General features: G+C 40.7%; 1 protein-coding gene across 1 annotated transcript in view; it reads left to right on the forward strand.

Annotated features, from left to right (window-relative positions):
- LOC122558088 (fibrillin-2-like) overlaps nucleotides 1-19,631 on the forward strand; it is a 318,053-nt gene that overhangs the window by 19,243 nt on the left and 279,179 nt on the right. Inside the window, exon 5 of the mRNA XM_043706411.1 lies at nucleotides 2,081-2,176. Within this exon, the coding sequence (XP_043562346.1) occupies nucleotides 2,081-2,176 (96 nt within the window). The remainder of the gene's footprint in view (nucleotides 1-2,080; nucleotides 2,177-19,631) is intronic.

The raw sequence follows: 19,631 nt of genomic DNA on the forward strand, positions 1-19,631 counted from the left end.
CCCCCCCCCTCCTCTAGCTTATCTCTCCACGCTTCAGGCTCTCTGCCTTTATTCCTGATGAAGGGCTTTTGCCCGAAACGTCGATTTTGCCTGTCCTCGGATGCTGCCTGAATTGCTGTGCTCTTCCAGCACCACTGATCCATGCTCCTTGACCAGACCTCATTAACCTCCCGAAAAAGTTTGTTCAAAAGTATCTACCCTGGAATGTGTGCATGCCTCTTTCTTCTTGAGCTAGGACTGGAAAACACGGATTTCCAGTGTAATACTGTCTGTTTGGGGAATTAATTTGCAGGCAAAGGCAATGAATTTAGCACCGATGCCAACTGGAAGATCTAGACCAATACTTTTAACAGAAGCATTTATTAATTAAAAGTTTTGTATTCATTTATTACTCCGTCAATAAATTGCATTGGAGGTTTTCCTGAATTTGTCAGAAAAAAATTGTTGATCCCAATTTTTCTGTCATCCACTTTCCTACCCATGGCCATAAGGTGCAATGCCCATAATGTTTTCTCCAGTAAGGACAGTACTGTAAGGACAGTACTGTAAGGACAGTACTGTAAGGACAGTACAGTAAGGACAGTACAGTCAGGACAGTACCATCAAGACAGTACAGCCAGGACAGTGCCATAAGGACAGTACAGCCAGGACCGTGCCATAAGGACAGTACGGTCAGGACAGTACCATAAGGACCGTGTGGTTAGGCCAGTACCATCAAGACAGTACAGCCAGGACAGTACCATAAGGACAGTGCCATAAGGACAGTACAGTTAGGACAGTGCAGTCAGGGCAGTACCATAAGGACAGTATGGTTAGGACAGTGCAGTCAGAGCAGTACCATAAGGACAGTATGGTTAGGCCAGTACCATCAAGACAGTACAGCCAGGACAGTACCATAAGGACAGTGCCGTAAGGACAGTATGGTTAGGACAGTACAGTCAGGGCAGTACCATAAGGACAGTATGGTTAGGACAGTACAGTCAGGACAGTACCATAAGCACAGTACAGTCAGGGCAGTACCATAAGGACAGTATGGTTAGGAGAGTGCAGTCAGGGCAGTAGCATAAGGACAGTATGGTTAGGACAGTGTAGTCAGGGCAGTACCATAAGGACAGTATGGTTAGGCCAGTACCATCAAGACAGTACAGCCAGGACAGTACCATAAGGACAGTGCCGTAAGGACAGTATGGTTAGGACAGTACAGTCAGGGCAGTATGGTTAGGACAGGACAGTACCATAAGGACAGTATAGTTAGGACAGTACAGTCAGGACAATATGGTTAGGACAGTACAGTCAGGACAGTACCATAAGGACAGTATGGTTAGGTCAGTATGGTTAGGACAGTACAGTCAGAGCAGTACCATAAGGACAGTATGGTTAGGACAGTACAGTCAGGACAGCACCATCAGGACAGTATGGTCAGGACAGTACAGTAAAGACTAAACTGTGATTGTCTCTGCAGATTTTGTCTTACCTACCGCCAATATCTTTCCGTGCTTACTTGCTAGAAAGTATGTTTATAATGGGACATGGATGGCTGAGTCAGACATTCACTGTTAAAAAAATTGTAGAGATATGTGAAGAATGTACTGGCATATTACTGATAGAAGTTCCTGTTAGACAGTTTCATCTTACACTTTCTTAGAACTGAAAACTGGAAAATATTATGTCCCCTTTGCAACACTTGGGCTGTGGTTTTATACTGGCTCAGGTTGATTAAACTGTACTAACCTTGACAAATATTCCTTATTAGGTAGCAATGTTACGTTTTTGGTGAGTCTGTTAAGGTAGAGGTTCATTATCCTTTTATATCACGCAATGCACAGTATGGTTTTCAATAAAATAGTATTCCAAAGAAATTGACTTCAGTGTGATAACTTCTGTGAGGAGTTTTCAATCAAATTAATTGCAGGTGGACATCTGTAGAAACCATTGAGGCATTTTCCTGAATATTCCCTGGTGGTGACTAAGAATTTCATTGAGTGGTCTGTGTTCTCTGCCAGTGTTCAGCAAAACATTTGGAAAATGCTGTTATTTGTAAAACATTTGTAAAACACTGTTTTTTCTGTTTATGCCACAGCTGTCTGTGAAACCGGTTGCCAGAATGGTGGTCGGTGTATCGGTCCGAACCGATGTGCCTGTGTGTATGGATTTACTGGTCCGCAGTGTGAGAGAGGTAAGGACGAATAACCTTTGACTTCTGCAGACAGAGATTCAGTCAATTCAATGAGCAATATTTGAAAGTGATAAAGATTCTTTGAAATGGACATAGATAAGGAAGTGTGAGAACAGATACTTCCATTTGAAATCTAATCTAATGTGCTGTTAAGGGTACAAATGCTTGACTGTATTCAAATCACTGAAAGAAATGTCAAGCAAAACTTGCAAGCATTGTTTGTTTTTCTGCAAAATAACTTTAGAGTACAGATTGGAATGTCATCAATCTATGACAAACCTCTCTGGTAGAAATCTTATTAATATTTGACTAAGTGAGTGCACCATTTAAAATTTTTGCATAATTAATACTGAAGCTTGAACTCTATGATGTGTTAACTCTGACTTGTTTTGTACTACAATCTGCTCTTAGCAAATGTCTTTTTGAAAGACTGCTGTTGTATTAATTGATAATTTAAAAAATATTGTTAATGTATGTGGAGGTTCAATTCTAAGTAAGTATCATTGTTAATCAAAAACACTGAGAGAATACATGAAGATGATTATTTTGCACTCCAAAGGGGAAATGTCGCCATCATAAAAATCTTTCTGAAATGGGTATGCTGAGCGACATTTCACAATACTTTTCAAATTGATGTTCAGAGAAATTTGGGTATCATTATGCAAATATAGAAGAAGTTAGCCATGCAAGGAAATCAAATGATTATGAGAGAAGATAGCATGTTGACCTTTATTGCAAGGGAATTAGAGCATAGGAATAAAGTAAATATTTTGCTTTAACTTTGGTGGGACCATATCTAGAATATTGTGAGCAATTTTAATCTCCTTATTTAAGGAAGAAAATACTTGCATTGAAGATTCATTCAATTTGTTCTGGGATAAGAGGTTTGTGTTATGTTCAGACAATGAGTAAGCTGAGTCTATATTCTTTGGAGGTGGTAAAATGAGAGGTGATCTCATTGAAACATTCAAGGCTACAAAACAGCTTGACACTGAGAGATTGTTTTTGTCTGGGTGAGGAATCTAGAATAAAGGTCACTGTTTCAGGAAAACAGGGGTCAATCATTTAAGACTTCAATGATGAGATGTTTCTTCATTTAAAAGGTTTGTCAACCTTTGGAGTTCTAAGTGGGCGGCACAGTGGCACAGTGGTTAGCACTGCTGCCTCACAGCGCCAGAGACCCGGGTTCAATTCCCGCCTCAGGCGACTGACTGTGTGGAGTTTGCACATTCTCCCCGTGTCTGCATGGGTTTCCTCCGGGTGCTCCGGTTTCCTCCCACAGTCCAAAAATGTGCAGTTCTGGTGAATAGGTAGTGTTAGGTTAGGGGTATGGGTGGGTTGCGCTTTGGCGGGGCGGTGTGGACTTGTTGGGCCGAAGGGCCTGTTTCCACACTGTAAGTAATCTAATCTAATCTAATCTAAAAACCCTGAGAGATTTGTGGATGCACCCATCATTGAATACGTTTAGATTGGCATACACAGATTTCTCATCTCTCAGAGAAGCGAAGGATATGGAGAATGAGTGGGAAGGTGGGGGAGGTGAAATCAGCAGTTAGTTTGCAAACAGAGAGATCCCATTAGCATCAGATATATGAAAATCCAGCCAACCTGCTGGTGATGATTGAAGGAAGGTTCTTGACAGGACACAAAGAAATCACATCCAAGTCTTTATTTTATTGTTTCATGAGGTATTTTACAATTGTCTCTTTGGGCTTCAGATTAAAAGATCATTCACAAACAATGCCCCTGATAACACTGTCAGCCGAGGTTCTGTTCCCAAGTTGGCAATGGGACTTGAACAGACAACTTTCTAATGCAGCTTGGCCAGTTGGGTGAAATTGACTTAAAGTTAGGAATAATTGTTCATTTAGATTGCTCCCATGGTTTCTAAAAGAAGTCTAGAGTTCAAAATAATGTCCAAGATTATATCTGACGTAAAAGTATATTGAAGATGTAGCCTATATAACAGATTTCACAGCTGAAGAAAGAATTTTATTACAAGATAAATGAAAGAACTGGTTGGGTTTGATTTGACTTATAAAGGAAAACAGGTAAGTCCTTTGATCTAGTTTCTTTCATGTTTGCATGGTGTTTGTTCCATAACCAGATTCAGCATTAACTGTCAGGTTTCCACAATGGTGGCATACATCAGAATAAAAAAAATCTACAGAAAAATGATGTTCTAGTGAAAACAATGAAATGCTAGTTTGTCAATGAAACTTACAAACCAGAAAAACAAAAGATTGCAACAGTCACTTCATGAAAGACATTCTCTGGCGTTATTCCCAATGCTTTTCCTGGCATTGATAAGGCAGCAGATGGCAACTTTATTGTAGCTGTACAGAACGGATGCAGACTACAGCAAGCAAAATGATAACAGCAGAGCGTATGTTACTCAACGAAACCACATCAAAGTATATAACCTTCAATGGGGCGAGTGTTGCTTGACCCATTCACTCATCCTACTACACTGTGATGCAGATGTGGCTCCAGCTGTTGTACTACTTACCGGACATAAACTAGTGGGAAACACCAAAGCAAGCTCAATATCGAAGTCTGCATATACACTAAAATGTTCAAGTCAAGAAGACCAGGTTTGAATTATTGGCAATATTGTTTAGCTTTTGTGCATGTTCAGGACAGCAGTCAAATACCCTGTGCATTGTTCACGTTCTGGGAACATTCAATTGTTCATGAGAGGCTGTTTGAATACACAGCTGCAGGACTTAGCCATATTTGACTTTTAGGCACAGAATAATTGTCCTGGCACATCTGTTCAAAATGAGCCTGCGTTATGAAGAATATAATTTCTAAAAGAAAGTTGAAAGAATTTCTGAGTCTCCAATTTCAGCCTGTAGTCTGAATTACAAAAGCTCTTCCCAAAGCACATTTTTTGCGTTTGTGGAATGACGACGTAAACAATGCTTGAATAATTATTGTCATGTTACATCTTCTGTCTGCTCGTTTGGAAATATTAAAACATTTCTGAGATTGGTGCAAACTCAACATTTGTTGAGACTCTCAATTTTAGTTTCAAGAAGCTCATTGTAATTAATGAAAGTTTAGTGATTTTCAATCTATTCAGAATGAGAACAAGTAGAGGATTTTGTGCAGTGATAAATTATCTGTTAATTTGGGTGAAATTGGTTTACGTGACCATCTTCATCAGGGTGTGTTAGCTTTTGTGTTTATTTGTGTATATTGTGGGCAGTGTGGTGCACTGAAGTATATGCACATATTGTTCTTGAAAGTAGGAATTGAGGAAAAATGCATTTTGTTTTTTTGATTGAAATGGTCAGCTCACTCATGGCATATACCAGAAGCTGAAAGCCCAAAGCTTCATTGAAATTGGACATTATCTTTAACTGAGTGATAATTTCAGTGAACGAGCAGTGAGGCAGCTTTCCAGGTTTCTCTACATCTTGGGTATCAAACTCAGTTTAACTGTTGTGCCTGATCCAACAACTTGACATATGTTGTGAGCAACATTCAGTCGAAGTTATTGGGCCCACTGGGACCACTGAAAAACTACCTGAAAAAGGACAGTGTATTTTCTCTTCTGTTGAATGTAGAAGATCAGGAATCATTCCCTCAATTCCAGCGCACTCCCGTGGCCCACACCAGCTGCTGTAGGCCTTTCTCCTGCTACTTTGGACATGAAGCTTCTGATGTCTCCAGAGAATTCTTCATCTCCGTTTTCTTGGTTCCCATTTGTTCACCAGTGGAAACCACCTTTCACTAAGATCAAAGGTTTGATTCCTTTACTGGCTGCTACTCTTAGAAGCATGCAGCTGCTGCTTCTCATGATGTAGGACATGGGCCTTACAGCATCCCTTTCCATTCCAATCCGAGCCCATAATAACTTACCTACACTTGCCCTTAGGAAAGCGATGAACTTGTGGTATCACCACTCGTCTATTAATCCAGAAACTCAGCGAATATCCTGGGGACCCAGATTTAAATCCCACCCCTGCCGCTGAATTCAATAAAGAATCTGGAATTAAGAGTCTAATGATAACCGTGAAAACATTATAGATTGTCAGAAAAACACATCTGCTTCATTTGTGTCCTGTAGGGAAGAAAATCTGCCATCCTTATCTGGTCTGGTCTACATGTAACTCCAGACGAGGTTAGGATGTGTTTGACTCTAAATTGACTTCTGGGCAAATAGGAATGAGGAATAAATGCTGGCCTAGCTAAAGAGGCCCGCATCCCACGAGTAAATAAAATAAAAGAACTATATCTAACTTCTCCTTGAAATCATTCAATGTTTTCCAGCAAGTTGGCAGTGGAGTAGGGCTTCTGAGCTCAGGGCTTGTCTGCTCCATCTGCTTTTCTTTTGTTTTCTTTTTCTCTCCCTTTTCTTATTTTTTTCTCTTTCTATTTTATTTTACTTACCCCTTGCTGAAGAGCTCAGTGGTAGTAAGTAGGCCCAGTGTGGACTTGAGGTGGCAGCACTGGAGACAGTGTTTCCCATTGGTATCTGTGTCCAGCACAGAACCGTGGAGGGAGGTGGCAGTGGAGGTGAGTTTGGGCCCAGTACGAGACCCAGCCACATCAGCAGGTGAGCCTGAAGCAGACTCATGATAGCCGAGTCGAGTTAGGGCCGGTGCAGTATCCAGCAGCATCAGTGGTCTCTGGTGAGGACCCATAGTGGTGAGGGTATCGATGGAGGTGAGATGTTGTACCGGCAATGGTGACGGCGAAGGGGACTCCTGGCCTGGCTATCAGGCCCATGATCTGTGGTGGAGCACTCAATGAGAAGAACTGTATAGTTAGACAGTTTTCTTTACTTTTTTATTCTTCTGTATATTCTAGTTTTGGTTTATTTTTCTGTGTTTTGAGATGGTGGCGAAGAGTGGTAACATTATACAATCTTTATCCCTGTATTTTGTGGCAAAATACATGTGACAATCAATAAATCAAATCAACTTAAATGTTTTGGCCTCAACTGATTTCAGTGGCAGGGAATTTCACAGGCCGTACTCGTGGATTGTGAGCCTGGGATCTGGATTGCCAGTCATCAGGAACATCCTTTACCCTGTCTAGCCCTGTTAGAATTTCAGATGGTTCCATGAAATCCTCCTCATTCTTCTAATCTCCAATGAATATAGTCCTAACCAATCTAGTCAATATTCAGACATTAGTCTTGCCTTGCCAGGAATCAGTCTGGTGGATCGTTGTTGCACTCCCTCCATAGGCAGAACATCCTTTCTCAGATAAGGAGATAAAACAGGTCACAAGGTCCAGGTGTGTCTTCACCGAGGCCCTGTACAATTACAGCAAGACCTGCCTGCTCCTGTACTCAGGAGCTTCTGTAATCCTCTCACGGTGAAGTCTAGTATACCATTTGCTTGCTGCGCCAGCATGCTTCCTTTCAGCACCTGATGTACAAGGACACCCAGGTCTTATTGCACTGCCCCATCCCCTTTTCCCAATCTATTGCAAATCAAGTAATAAAGTGCTGAATATTGCAAGAATGTTCTTAAAAACTGAATACAGCAGCTCAGTATATACAATGATCTGATCTAGCCCAGTACAATGAAAAGATTTGAAATTCTGGATTCTGTGCTTTATCTCCCGCTGATATTGATCTGCCGATCGGATAATAATGTTGAAATACACCTTCGGTTGTGTAATCTCTGAGGGGAGTGATTTTACATTGTGCTGAGTGTGCCACCTTATAATTAATTCCCCAGTACATTTTGGAGTAAATTCACAATAAGAAGATTGGGGCACAGAGGATGTTATTCAGAGCATCAATCAAGGATTGTGTTGTTACTTTATATCCTGAGGTTAAAGCTGGGGGCTTCGCAGGAATTACACTTCAATGCATTTCAGTTTGGGAATCTCTCATCTAAAGAAATGTTTAAATTGTTACATGTTTTGCAGATCGTAGCCTCGATACATGGAGGTCATTTCTTTCAAATTAGCTATAAATTAGGGATTTGAAAGGATCCCTTTGCAACTCGGGCTAAACGGGGCCTCTTGAAATCTTCTGAAGTGAACAGAGTACAGCCTTATTGTAATCTTTGTCTCACAAACAGGCATTTCTCTCTTCACTGACCATAATCCAACCATTATCAAATTCATTGCTTTGTTAGAAACGAAGAATAAACCAGATGATTAATTCATGATTTAACATTGGCTGTTTCTGTTCTAAATATGAATAATTGAAGTACCTTTATTTTTGTAATTATTCTTTGTGATTTCGCTATTGTGTTTGTATTGTTGACAAGTGTTAATTTGTTATTGTTGATCTTAATTGCTAAATGTGGAATTGAATGAGTACCCCACAGGCCAATTTATTCACTTTGCAGAATGTATACTTTAACATGTGACTTATATTTCACAATTCATAGTGAGTCATAATATAATATCTACAAAACAGTATAGTTAAGGTTTTAATTTTTTTAAAAGCAGTATAGGAGGAGATATGAAAGCACTTTAATTTACTACCATTTTGGTGAATTAAGAGTCTCATAGTTTGTGCGGATTTATCTGTAATTGATGGAATGTTATCATTTGAATAATTTAATGTAGTAAGGAGAAGGGAAACTACAGCAGTAAGGTATGACAGTTGCTCAGAAAAGACACAAGTGTATCCTTCCTGAGGGAACATTCGTCATTCAGTGGGAAATTCAGAAGAAAATCCGTCTTTGCCTGGATTGGGGAAAATTCCGAACCATTTGACAGAGAGTGATTGAAGTGAATGATTATCGATGCATTAAAGGGAGAGCTGGGCTGGAAAGGAAGGGGGAAGGAATACAGAGTTATGATGATTCTAGAAGATGAACAATGCATGCAAGATCAACTGGAGCATAAACACTAGTGTGGAAATGACCAATTTCGATAAAAACCAAAAATATCTGTGGATGCTGGAAATCAGAAACTGCCCTGTTTTTCTAATCAGCCTATGCAGGGATGTTATTCTACAGCTTGAGAACAGGTGGGACTTGAACCCAGATCTGGTCCAGATGTAGAGACACTACCTCAAGAGCCCAACTAAAGTGCTTCTCTTAATTGTTAACGTTGATTAAGTGCTCATGTTTCACATGACTTGATCAATGTCCTTCTCCAAGCCATCGATTCTCGCGCTAATCTCTTGTTTCCTTTCCGCGCCCATGTGTCCTACAGGTGATGGGCCTACTGCATCTCTCAATAAAGCTTGCAGAATTACCACTTGTGTCCCTTTACACAGAACATTGCTGGAAAATTCCAGTTCATCTCTGAATGTCCAGAGTGAAGCTGCGTCAGGAACTTGTTGGAATCACCCAGGCCACCCACTGATGATGAGTTTTCGAGCTGTTGCAGCTGGTCATCATCAGATGTAGTTTGCTGAATCTGCTGTGTTCGACTGTGACAAACATGAATGAGATCAATGTTACAGTCTAGAAGCTTTGGTGTTGCACCTGACAGTTTTATTCCTTGGAGGATCAGAATAATGTGTAGCTCTTTGAATGCAGCTAGATCAATTATAGAAGGTTGATATTCAGGCTGTTCTTAGCCCAATGTCCTCTGGTAAAACATATACCTACATGCATTTTGAAATGAAAGACATTGTCTGGAGGGTAAGACAAGCCACACCTCGTACAAGATTTGGATGTGTTGCTGAACCTATTAATGTCTGCAATGGTAGTTATACAGTCAGCAGTTGAAAATGTTGCTGATCTTCAACTTGGGTTCCTCTAGCTGTGTGAGGCTGGTGTTCTCTGTGGGTTTCTCAAGGTCTGCTTTTCTGAAGGATTTAATGGGTGTTGAGGCGGTGAACAGTCCCATAAACCTTTCAGCTAAATGAGCTTCAGTGAAATCACATTCCATACCTTTGCAATGACATCTGTATTTTATAGTTACTGTTCCCTAGAGGATCTTTTACTTTGAGATTATTTATGAAACCTGCCTCATTACACATTACCAGATCCAGACTTGCCTGATCCATGGAGGAGTACACAACTTGCTATTCCAGGAAATTGGCATGAGTGCACTCTATGAATTAGTTTTCCCAGTCTCCAGGAAGATTAAACTGACCCATGATGAATGCATTACCTTTTACCCTCATTATCTCCTGACTTACTTTCTCTCCTATAGCATAGCTACTGTTAGGGACAGTGTACAGATGACTCCCACAAAGTATTCTTCTTATTATTATTTGTGGTTCCACCTGACCCATAATAATTTTTCGCTCTTGTACCTTTTCCATCTCATACTAACAATGCAACCCCACCACTCTTCCATTCTTATTTGTCCTTTCGAAAAGTTGAATATTTAGTTCCCAATTTTGATTTCCATGTAAGCATGTCTCTTTAATGGCTAAAGATCATAACCATTAACCTCTATTTGGGCATTTTTAAAATTTTGGTCTGACTACCACACATATTTAAGTAAACAGCCTTTCATTTGCCTTTTTACTTCCTCCCCTCCAACCCTATTTGCTGCTGTCTTCTTAAGCTTGCACACTCTGTCTATTCCTGCATTCTGGGTGTCATCATCAAAATGCCGCTGTTTCTTATGTTTTGTAAATCTTCACCCTCTCAAGCTCTCCAACCTTCCCCCGCCTCCCCCCCAACACCCCCTCCCCACCCCTAATTAGTTTAAGTCCTTCTCTCCAGCCCTGGAGCATCTCCTTTCTAGCCCAGTACTAGTGCCAGTGTCTCATCAGCTGAACCACCTTCTCACATTTTAAACCACACGTTCAATGCCAGGCGTATGAGACGCTTGCCTTTATCAGTTGAGGTATAGATTAGAAGAACAAAGAGCTGTACAGAATTTTGGTGAGGCCACAGTTGGAGTACTGTGTACAGTTCTGGTCCCCACACTGCAGGAAGGATGGGATTGTACTGGAGGAGGTGCAGAGAAGATTCTCCAGGATGTTGCTTGGGAGGGAGCACCTCCGCGATGAAGAGAGGCTGGATAAGCTCAGGTCATTTCCTTTGGAGGAGCAGAGAATGCTGAGAGGGGACCTAGTGAAGGTGTCTTAAGATTACGAAAGGTGTCTTAAGATTACGATATCCAGCCTCTGAATCCAGTCCTTGGTTCTGTGGCCAGATGCCTATTCAGTTTTGAATCAGGATGATGTGAAGTTGTATTTGAACAACTTCATGAAAGAAGGCTGTTTTCTACCCTGTTTTTTTTTCTAATTCAGCAATATCACACACTTTAAAGGTTTAATCAGCAATTACTTTTCTGTCAGTGTTTAAATGTCTCTGTTTGTTTTCTTCCTGTTGATAAATTAGGGTACCTCTGATTTTTCACTGTCTCTCTGCTGTGGTGTAGTGTAATGTTGCCTCAGTAAATTACATTAACCCAGAATGTTTGAGTAACAGGTGAGCAGACTCTACATTATAGCAAAATGTTCTGTTACTTCTTATAAAAGTGCATCCATGCATTCCTGTACAGAGATGTAGTGATCAAGGTTACTGAGAGAATACACAGATGGTCACAGTATGTACTGACAGGGTCATTCTTTTCAAATACAACCAGATGTGGAAAGAGGCCATTTGGCCAATCAAGTCTGGACTGACCCTTTGAAAAGCATCCCACCCAGACCCAGTACCCCAACCTATCCCTGTAACCCTGCACTTCCTATGGTTAATCCACTTAGCCTGCATATCTCTGAACACTGTGTGCAACTTAGCATGGCTAATCCACCCTAACCTGCACATTTTTGGACTGTGGGAAGGAACTGGAGCATCCGGAGGAAACCCACGTAGACACGGAGAGAATATGCAAACTCCACACAGACAGTCACCTGAAGTTGGAATCAAACTGGAGTTCCTGGCGCTGTGAGGCAGCTGTGCTAACCAATGAACGACCTTGTAGCCCTAACAATGGGCGTTTACAATTTTTCAGGAAATGGGAGTAGAGCTTCCACATGCCCACTTTTATTGGATATCTTAACTAGCAATGAAAAATGGGGATCAACAAAATGTATTTATTGTCAGCAAAATATTGCAGATCCCGTGAAGTAGCAAACAGGTAACCACAGGCACTGCCCATTGTTACTGAGACACCTCCTGATGGGGTGTAATGCCCCACTCCCCCAACAGCAGCGATGCCATTAATCAGTCACTTAAGGGTCTCAATTAGCCTCTTGGAGCAGGTCAGAGTTCAGACTCTTTAATTAATGTCCCCAGTGTATTATTTGTCCAGTAAATTTGATAGATTTGATATGCATTGCTAGATTAGACTGGATTCCCTACAGTGTGGAAACAGGCCCTTCTCAACCAGTCCGTACCAACCCTCCGAAGAGTAACCCACCCAGACCCATCTCCCTCTGACTAATGCACCAAACACTGTGGGCAATTTAGCATGGCCAATTCACCTGACCTGCACATCTTTGGACTGTGGGAGGAAACCGGAGCACCCGGAGGAAACCCACGCAGACACGGGGAGAATGTGCAAACTCCACACAGACAGTCACCCAAGATAGGAATCGAACCCAGGACCCTGGTGCTGTGAGACGGCAGTGCTAACCACTGAGTTACCGTGCCGCCCCAAATGGTAATCACCGATAATCATTCCGGAACTTCAGGACCAAACTCTGTTATATTTTTAACAATTGACTAAAATAATCACAATATTTTTAAAAAGTGGCTTGAAACACAAATGTAGATTTTTTTAACTAAACATAATTGCTACTGTTGATTAATAAAGTGTATTCACTTGGGAAATGGACTTATGAGCACAACAATAAAAATTAGTAACTGTGTCCAGTTTTTCAGGTGAAGGGGAAAAGTAAACCTTGAATTTTGTATGGAAGCTGGCAGTTAATCTGTACCTTGTATAAGTACTCATTGTTCATCTCCAGGTAGGGACGTAGAAGCTAAAGAATGGATGCCCCAAACTTAGCCAGCCTCCTGGTAATTGTAATATTAACAACAGGAATCAGGTCATTGGTGAGGCAGCTGCTAAAGAAAGGAGGGGATCGAGTTAAGATTGAAAAGTCAAGTACTGGTTGTTCTGCTATAATGCGTGTTTTATCAACATGTATTCACTATAATATGATTGACAAATTGGGAACTTTGTTTCAAAAGCATAAACTTTTAAAACGTGTGTTGGCTGTAACGTGATTACATCGCCAGCACTTTATGTGCTGTTTCTAAAATGTGATTTTTTTATAACACAGGGTTACACAAAAACACATCCATCGCATTATAGAACCTGTACAGATCAAGTTATTGACACTGAGTTCCATAGACAGAGAAGTCTCACGCTGTCTCTGACAGGAGGGGCCAACTGGCCAGAGTTAATAAGACAAGTTTAAATCTTTGAATCTGTTAGAGATATCATAAAGAAACATCGGGTCTCTTTCTGCTATGTTAACCTCCCTCTCCTGATGTCTGGCTAGAGCCTCTCCCTTTCCCTTTGCTCACCAGGTAATCAGTCTGATTTAGATCAGAGAAATATTGATTTGTTTAAAGTCCTGCATTAAGATCAAAAAGTCCCCTAAGCCAATTTAGCATGCTCCAATTCTCAGTGAGTTCTGATGGCAGAATTTAATTTTGACCTTGGGACAGGGCTGCAAGATGAGTAGATGGAGTACCATGTGACTTCTGATTCAGTTGGGCTAGGAAAGGTCAAGTGCAGCCTTTTAAAAACAATGTTAATTGGATGTGAGTGTCATTACTTGGGCCAGCATTTATTTCCCTTGCGGATTTGTCCTTGGACTGAGTGCCATTTAGGAATCCTTTAAGAGTCAGTCACATTGCTGTGGGTCTGGAGTCACATGTAGGCAAGACCAGGTAAGATGGCAATTTTCAGATGGAAGAGTTAAAATAATCCATGAAGCTCAGATCACAAAAATCTCTAACTTGTCATTTCTGATTTAAGTGAGGATCAGCAAGTGGAAGACCACAGTAAAAGTGATTCCATTTTAGCCAGGAGAAAAATGATTTTCACTTGCTTGCTATCGTCAGGTCATCAGATGTTTATTGTTTAGGAGCTGAGGTGGGGGTGCTACTCTATCTCTGCACAGTTCTCTGGAAACACTCTGAAATGGCTTTCTTCCCCTTGTATCCTGCATAAAACTGCATAATGAGATCATTAAAATGCTTGGATTCTCTCTTCATTCCACAATTAAAGCAGAATTGAGCACACACTTGACAGGCTGCGATCAGATACTTCCCATGATACACTCAGCTGGAGGTGTTTAAATCACACGGACACCCATTGATTGTAAATCATGGCAGGTATATGTTGGGTCAAATGTTGGAAGAGAAATCACTTATTGAGCCCCCAGGAAGTTGCTGATCCTTGAATTTAGGTATGATTGCAACACAAAAGAGTTCCCCATCTAACACTTACTTATTTACTTATATTTTGCACAAGAGCTTCAGTTCTGGCTCTTCAATGTTCAGATAATCAGACCACACTAATTCTGCATGGTCAGTGATAAATTTCACCATATTGGCTGTGTCGGTTTTTGGATACAGTTTGCTGATTATTTTAAGTTCTGGGTTGAGACATGTTACTGAGAACAGTAACCGGGTAGAGGAGAAAGGGCGAAAATTCAACAATTCACTTTTTCATTTTACATTTTGCAATGGCAAAAATATTATTGCTCGTTGTCATTTTGATTAGTGACCATTTAAATGTTTAAAAATACCATAAAATAAACAAGATGCCAAAATAAAAATGAAAATATTCTTCTGCAATTTAGAAATAAGTTATGGCTTTCCTGAAGGTGGAACTTATGGAAAATTAACACTCCATTTCTTTCACTCTTGTCTTTAACATAAATAAAGAAGACTTACATTTATATACTAATATTCTTGTACCCCAGAATTTCTTTTTTAATTCACTCGGATATGTGTGTCACTGGCTGGGCCAGCATTTATTGCCCGTCCCTAGTTACCCCTTGAGAAGGTGAGGGTGAGCTGCCTTCTTGAACTGCTACAGTCCACCTGCTGTGGGTTGACTCACAATGTCATTAGAGAGGAAATTCCAGGATTTTGCCCCAGCGACAGTGAATGAACGGCTAATATTTCCAAGTCAGGATGGTGATTGGCTTGGAGCCTCTTGCAGGGAATGATCTCCCATGTATCTGCTGCCCTTGTCCTTCTCAATAGAAGTGGTCACATGTTTGGAAGGTGCTATCTAAAGATCCTGGTGAATTTCTGGAGTTCACCTTGTAGATTGTATACACAACAGTATTAATGTTTTAGCTAGAGGACTGCTTCTCAATAATCAACAACCATTTTTCACACAACACATTTGCATAAACAGCATTCTAACAATTTGCAATATCGCCTGTTTTGTTGAAGAGCTTACCACGGAATAGATGTTGGTGAAGGCCCCTTAAGATTGCCCTTGCTTTTAGTTTAGTATGTGAAATCTTTTCAGTCGATGTGGGTCTTTGATTTAATTTCACATCTGAAAGATGACCCTGCAGCAGGGTAATAATCCTTCAATACTGTACTGAGATGTCAGCCTGGTTGGATTTTAAAAGTACCAAAAGGGTGATTTAAAAATTGCACTACTTTTGTGATATAAAAGAAGGTGTAAGCCATAATCCTTTAGGGACTGAAGCTTTGACAAAAGAGACAAGGAGAGGTTTACAGTTGATTACCACAGCAGTTCCTATGGGAAGCATTTCAGTGATGATTTCATTGCATTTTAGATGTTGCCCACTTTGAATTCCATCATTACATTTGAGTTCTTGGCAGTCATGCAAGAACCCCTTTGGTTTTAGCTTATTAAAAACATAGTAACATAAGGATTGTGTATACTGAACAGCAATTTATTCAATTAAAGTACTACGTAACAAACTTGTTAGTAAACTTGACGTTTGTTGGATTAAGGGGCATTGGCAGTGTGTGACCCCTGAAGAATACTGGATCTGAACATTAACTCTATTTTCTCTTAACAGATGTGGGTAAACCTGCGGAGTTTTCCCAGCAATTCCTGCTTCTGCTCCTAATTTCTTTTTAACTCAGTGTGGTTACGAAATTGGCCAAGGGACAGTAAACAGAGAGTAGTAGTGAACTCAATGTGTAATGCAAAATATTGTGGATGATGGAAATCTTAAATAAAAACAGGAAAAGGTTGGATATATTCAGCAGATCTGACAGAATCTGTGTGTGTGAGAGAGAAACAGAGTTAATGACCTTCAGAAGAATTGCAAGTAGCAGTTACTTTGTTCAGACTGGAGGTAAATAGACAGTAGTGCTCCTTAAGGGTTGGTAGGACTACAACTAGAATCATAGACTAGACTCATCTAGCACAGAAACAGGCCTTCAGTCCAACTCGTCCATGCTAACCAACTTTCCCAAACTATACTAGTTCCACTTGCCTGCATTTGACCCATATTCCTGATGAAGGGCTTTTGCCCGAAACGTCGATTTTACTGCTCCTCGGATTCTGCCTGAACTGCTGTGCTCTTCCAGCACCACTCTAATCCAGAATCTGGTTTCCAGCGTCTGCAGTCATTGTTTTTACCATATCCCTCTAAGCCCTTCCTATTCATGTATCTGATCAAATGTCTTTTAAATGTTGTAACTGTATCTGCATCTACCATTTCCTCTGGCAGCTCATTCCACATACATACCAGCCTCGATGTGAAAAAGTTGCCTCTCAGGTTCCTTTTAAATCTTTCTTCTCTCACCACAAAAATATGTCCCTTAGTTTTGAACTCCCCCCACCCTACGGAGAAGACTTTTGCTATCCACTTTATCTGTATCCCTCATGGTTTTACAAGCCTCTATAAGGTCATCCCTCAGCCTCCCACGCTTCAGGGGAAAGAAATTCCTTCAAGATATGTTAATGATCTAAACATTTCTTGTAGAGGGGATACAGAAAGAATGTTTCCTTTATGTACGAGCATAACCAGAGGCCAATAATAGAAGACATTCACCAAAACATCTAACAGGGAATTCAAGAAGAAACCTATTTAACCAAAAATAATAACAATGTAGAATTCACAACCATGGAGAGTGGTTGAAGTGTTTATTATGGGTGCATTTAAGAGAAAACTGTGCAAGCATTTTAGAAAGAAGTGAATAGATAGAGAGAATGTTCAGATGGAGCCTAAATATAGACAATTATGTTGAATGGCCTGCTTCACCTACCCTGTATCCTATGTAATCCTATATAATCGTATGTAATCCTATATAATCCTATGTAACTGGAATTCTCCCTGAAGCAGGGAAGCTAACAGAAGTTTTAATAGCTGTCTTTAAATAACGAGAGATTTTGATGGAATAAATAAACAGAAATATTTCACTCGCAGAATGATCAGTAATCAGCGGTCAAAGACTTAAGCTATTTGACAATAAAACTAGAAGCAAAATGAGATTAATTTTATACAGTGAGTTGTTATGATCTGGAATTCACAGTCTGAAAGTGTGATGAATGCATATTCAAAAGCAGTCATTTTCAAGTGGAAATTGGATAAATATTTGATTGGGATGATTTATTAGATTAGATTACTTACAGTGTGGAAACAGGCCCTTCGGCCCAACAAGTCCACACTGACCCGCCGAAGCGCACCCACCCAGACCCATTCCCCTACACCTAATACTACAGGCAATTTAGCATGGCCAATTCATCTAACCTGCACATTTTTGGACTGTGGGAGGAAACCGGAGCACCCGGAGGAAACCCACGCAGACACGGGGAGAATGTGCAAACTCCACACAGTCGGTCGCCTGAGGCGGGAAATGAACCCGGGTCTCCGGCACTGTGAGGCAGCAGTGCTAACCACTGTGCCACCGTGCCGCCCAACATAAAACTGAAGAAAGGACAAGGACTAGTACAGTCATGTTGGAGTAAATAACCTCCTATTGCCCTCAATCATTCTATGATTGCATGAAAACTCAAATGTTTTTCAGCTATCTCATGAGAATTTCTTTAAAAAGAAAGAAAGAATTAAGGCACAACAAAACAAATCTTTGTAGAAATTGCTGGAAAAGCTCAGCAGGTCAGGCAGCATCTATGGAGAGAAAGCAGAGTTAATGTTTCAGATCGAGTTAATGTTTCAGACCCTTCCTCAGAACTGAAACTGAGAACTTAGTTCTGAGAAAGCGTCACTCAACCCAAAATATTACCCTTGATTTCTCTCCGCAGTTACTGCCAGACCTGCTGAGCTTTTCCAATTTTTTTTTTCTCTCTGATTTATAACCTCCACAATTCTTTCGGTTTTTATTTTGTAAAGAAATATCCTTGTGTGTAAAGTGATGTGTGTTGTACAAGAGCTAGAACTTGGTTAAGATCAAAGCTTGCTGTATTTTAATAGTATCATATAGAGTTAACAGAGAGGAATTATCACAATGGTGCAATCAATTGTTCATTGTTAGTTTTGAATAATGAATTAAGGGTAGTAGCCAAAGATTTTAAAGTACACAAGTAATTCTGTAAGCATGTTTAGCAACATTCAGTCTCTGGTTTGTCTTTTAGTTCAAATATTTTTTTAACCACAAGCTATTGATAATTTAAGTCAATGCTTACTGTTATTCAGTCATGCAAGGAAGTAATACTGGAGGCTGATACAAAATCATAATGTGTCTGGTTTCTGTTGGACTTAAAGCCAAGACATATTTCAGGTCAATCTCAATGGATACCTTTGAGAAGTTGTTAAGAAGTTTTTTATTCATGGTTTCTATCAGTACATTATTGTGGAATGCAATTTGTCCAGCTCCTTAACAATAAAAATGGTGGTTCACATGCTATTACAAAGAAAGACTGAAACAGTAAGAATTATGGTATCTGGAGAAAACATCAGTGACACATTATAGCCACGTTCCCCATGTTATAGGAGGGATGCGACTGTGTGGGGAGGAGATTTCTCAGGATGTTGCCTGGGCTGGAGTGTTTCACTTATGAAGGGGGATTGGACAGACTGGGGCTGTTATCCTGGAAACATGGAGAGTGAGGGAGGACATCACTGACATGTATAAAATGATGAGGGGCGTAGACAGGAAATAACTATCCTCCTTGATGGAGGGATCAATGACCGGGAGCCTAGGTTTAAGGGAAGGGGCAGGATGTTTAGAGGGAGATGTGAAGAAAACCGTTTTCACTCGGAGGATGGTGAGAATCTGGAACTCACTGCCTGTGAGGGTGGGAGAGGCAGAAACCCTCATCTCATTAAAGCAGTGTTTCAATGTGCACTTGTAATGACAAGGCATTCAAGGCTATGAGTCCTTTTTGCATCAGAGAGTGGTGGGAGCTGGGCGGAAGTGAAGGCAGAGCGCAAAGCCGGTCGGGAAGGTAAGTGATTGTTATTTGAGTGGGTGTGTTCTAGGCTCCAGGTCCTACAAAGTAGGGCCTCCCTCCCTCCCTCCTCCTCTAACCTAAATTACAAGTCCACAGACTTGCCCCAAAAAGAGGGTCCAAGGAAGTTCCTGTGGATTGAAGAGTGAGGCTTTAGCTCAGGAGTCTTTGACAAGGAGGTTGAGTGAAGTTGAAGAGGGTGAAGACATGACTGCCCAGCTGGTTCAGTGTGCGACGTGCTTGATGT

Source organism: Chiloscyllium plagiosum, chromosome 2, assembly GCF_004010195.1.
Source record: "Chiloscyllium plagiosum isolate BGI_BamShark_2017 chromosome 2, ASM401019v2, whole genome shotgun sequence".
In the NCBI taxonomy this organism is placed as follows: Eukaryota; Metazoa; Chordata; class Chondrichthyes; order Orectolobiformes; family Hemiscylliidae; genus Chiloscyllium; species Chiloscyllium plagiosum.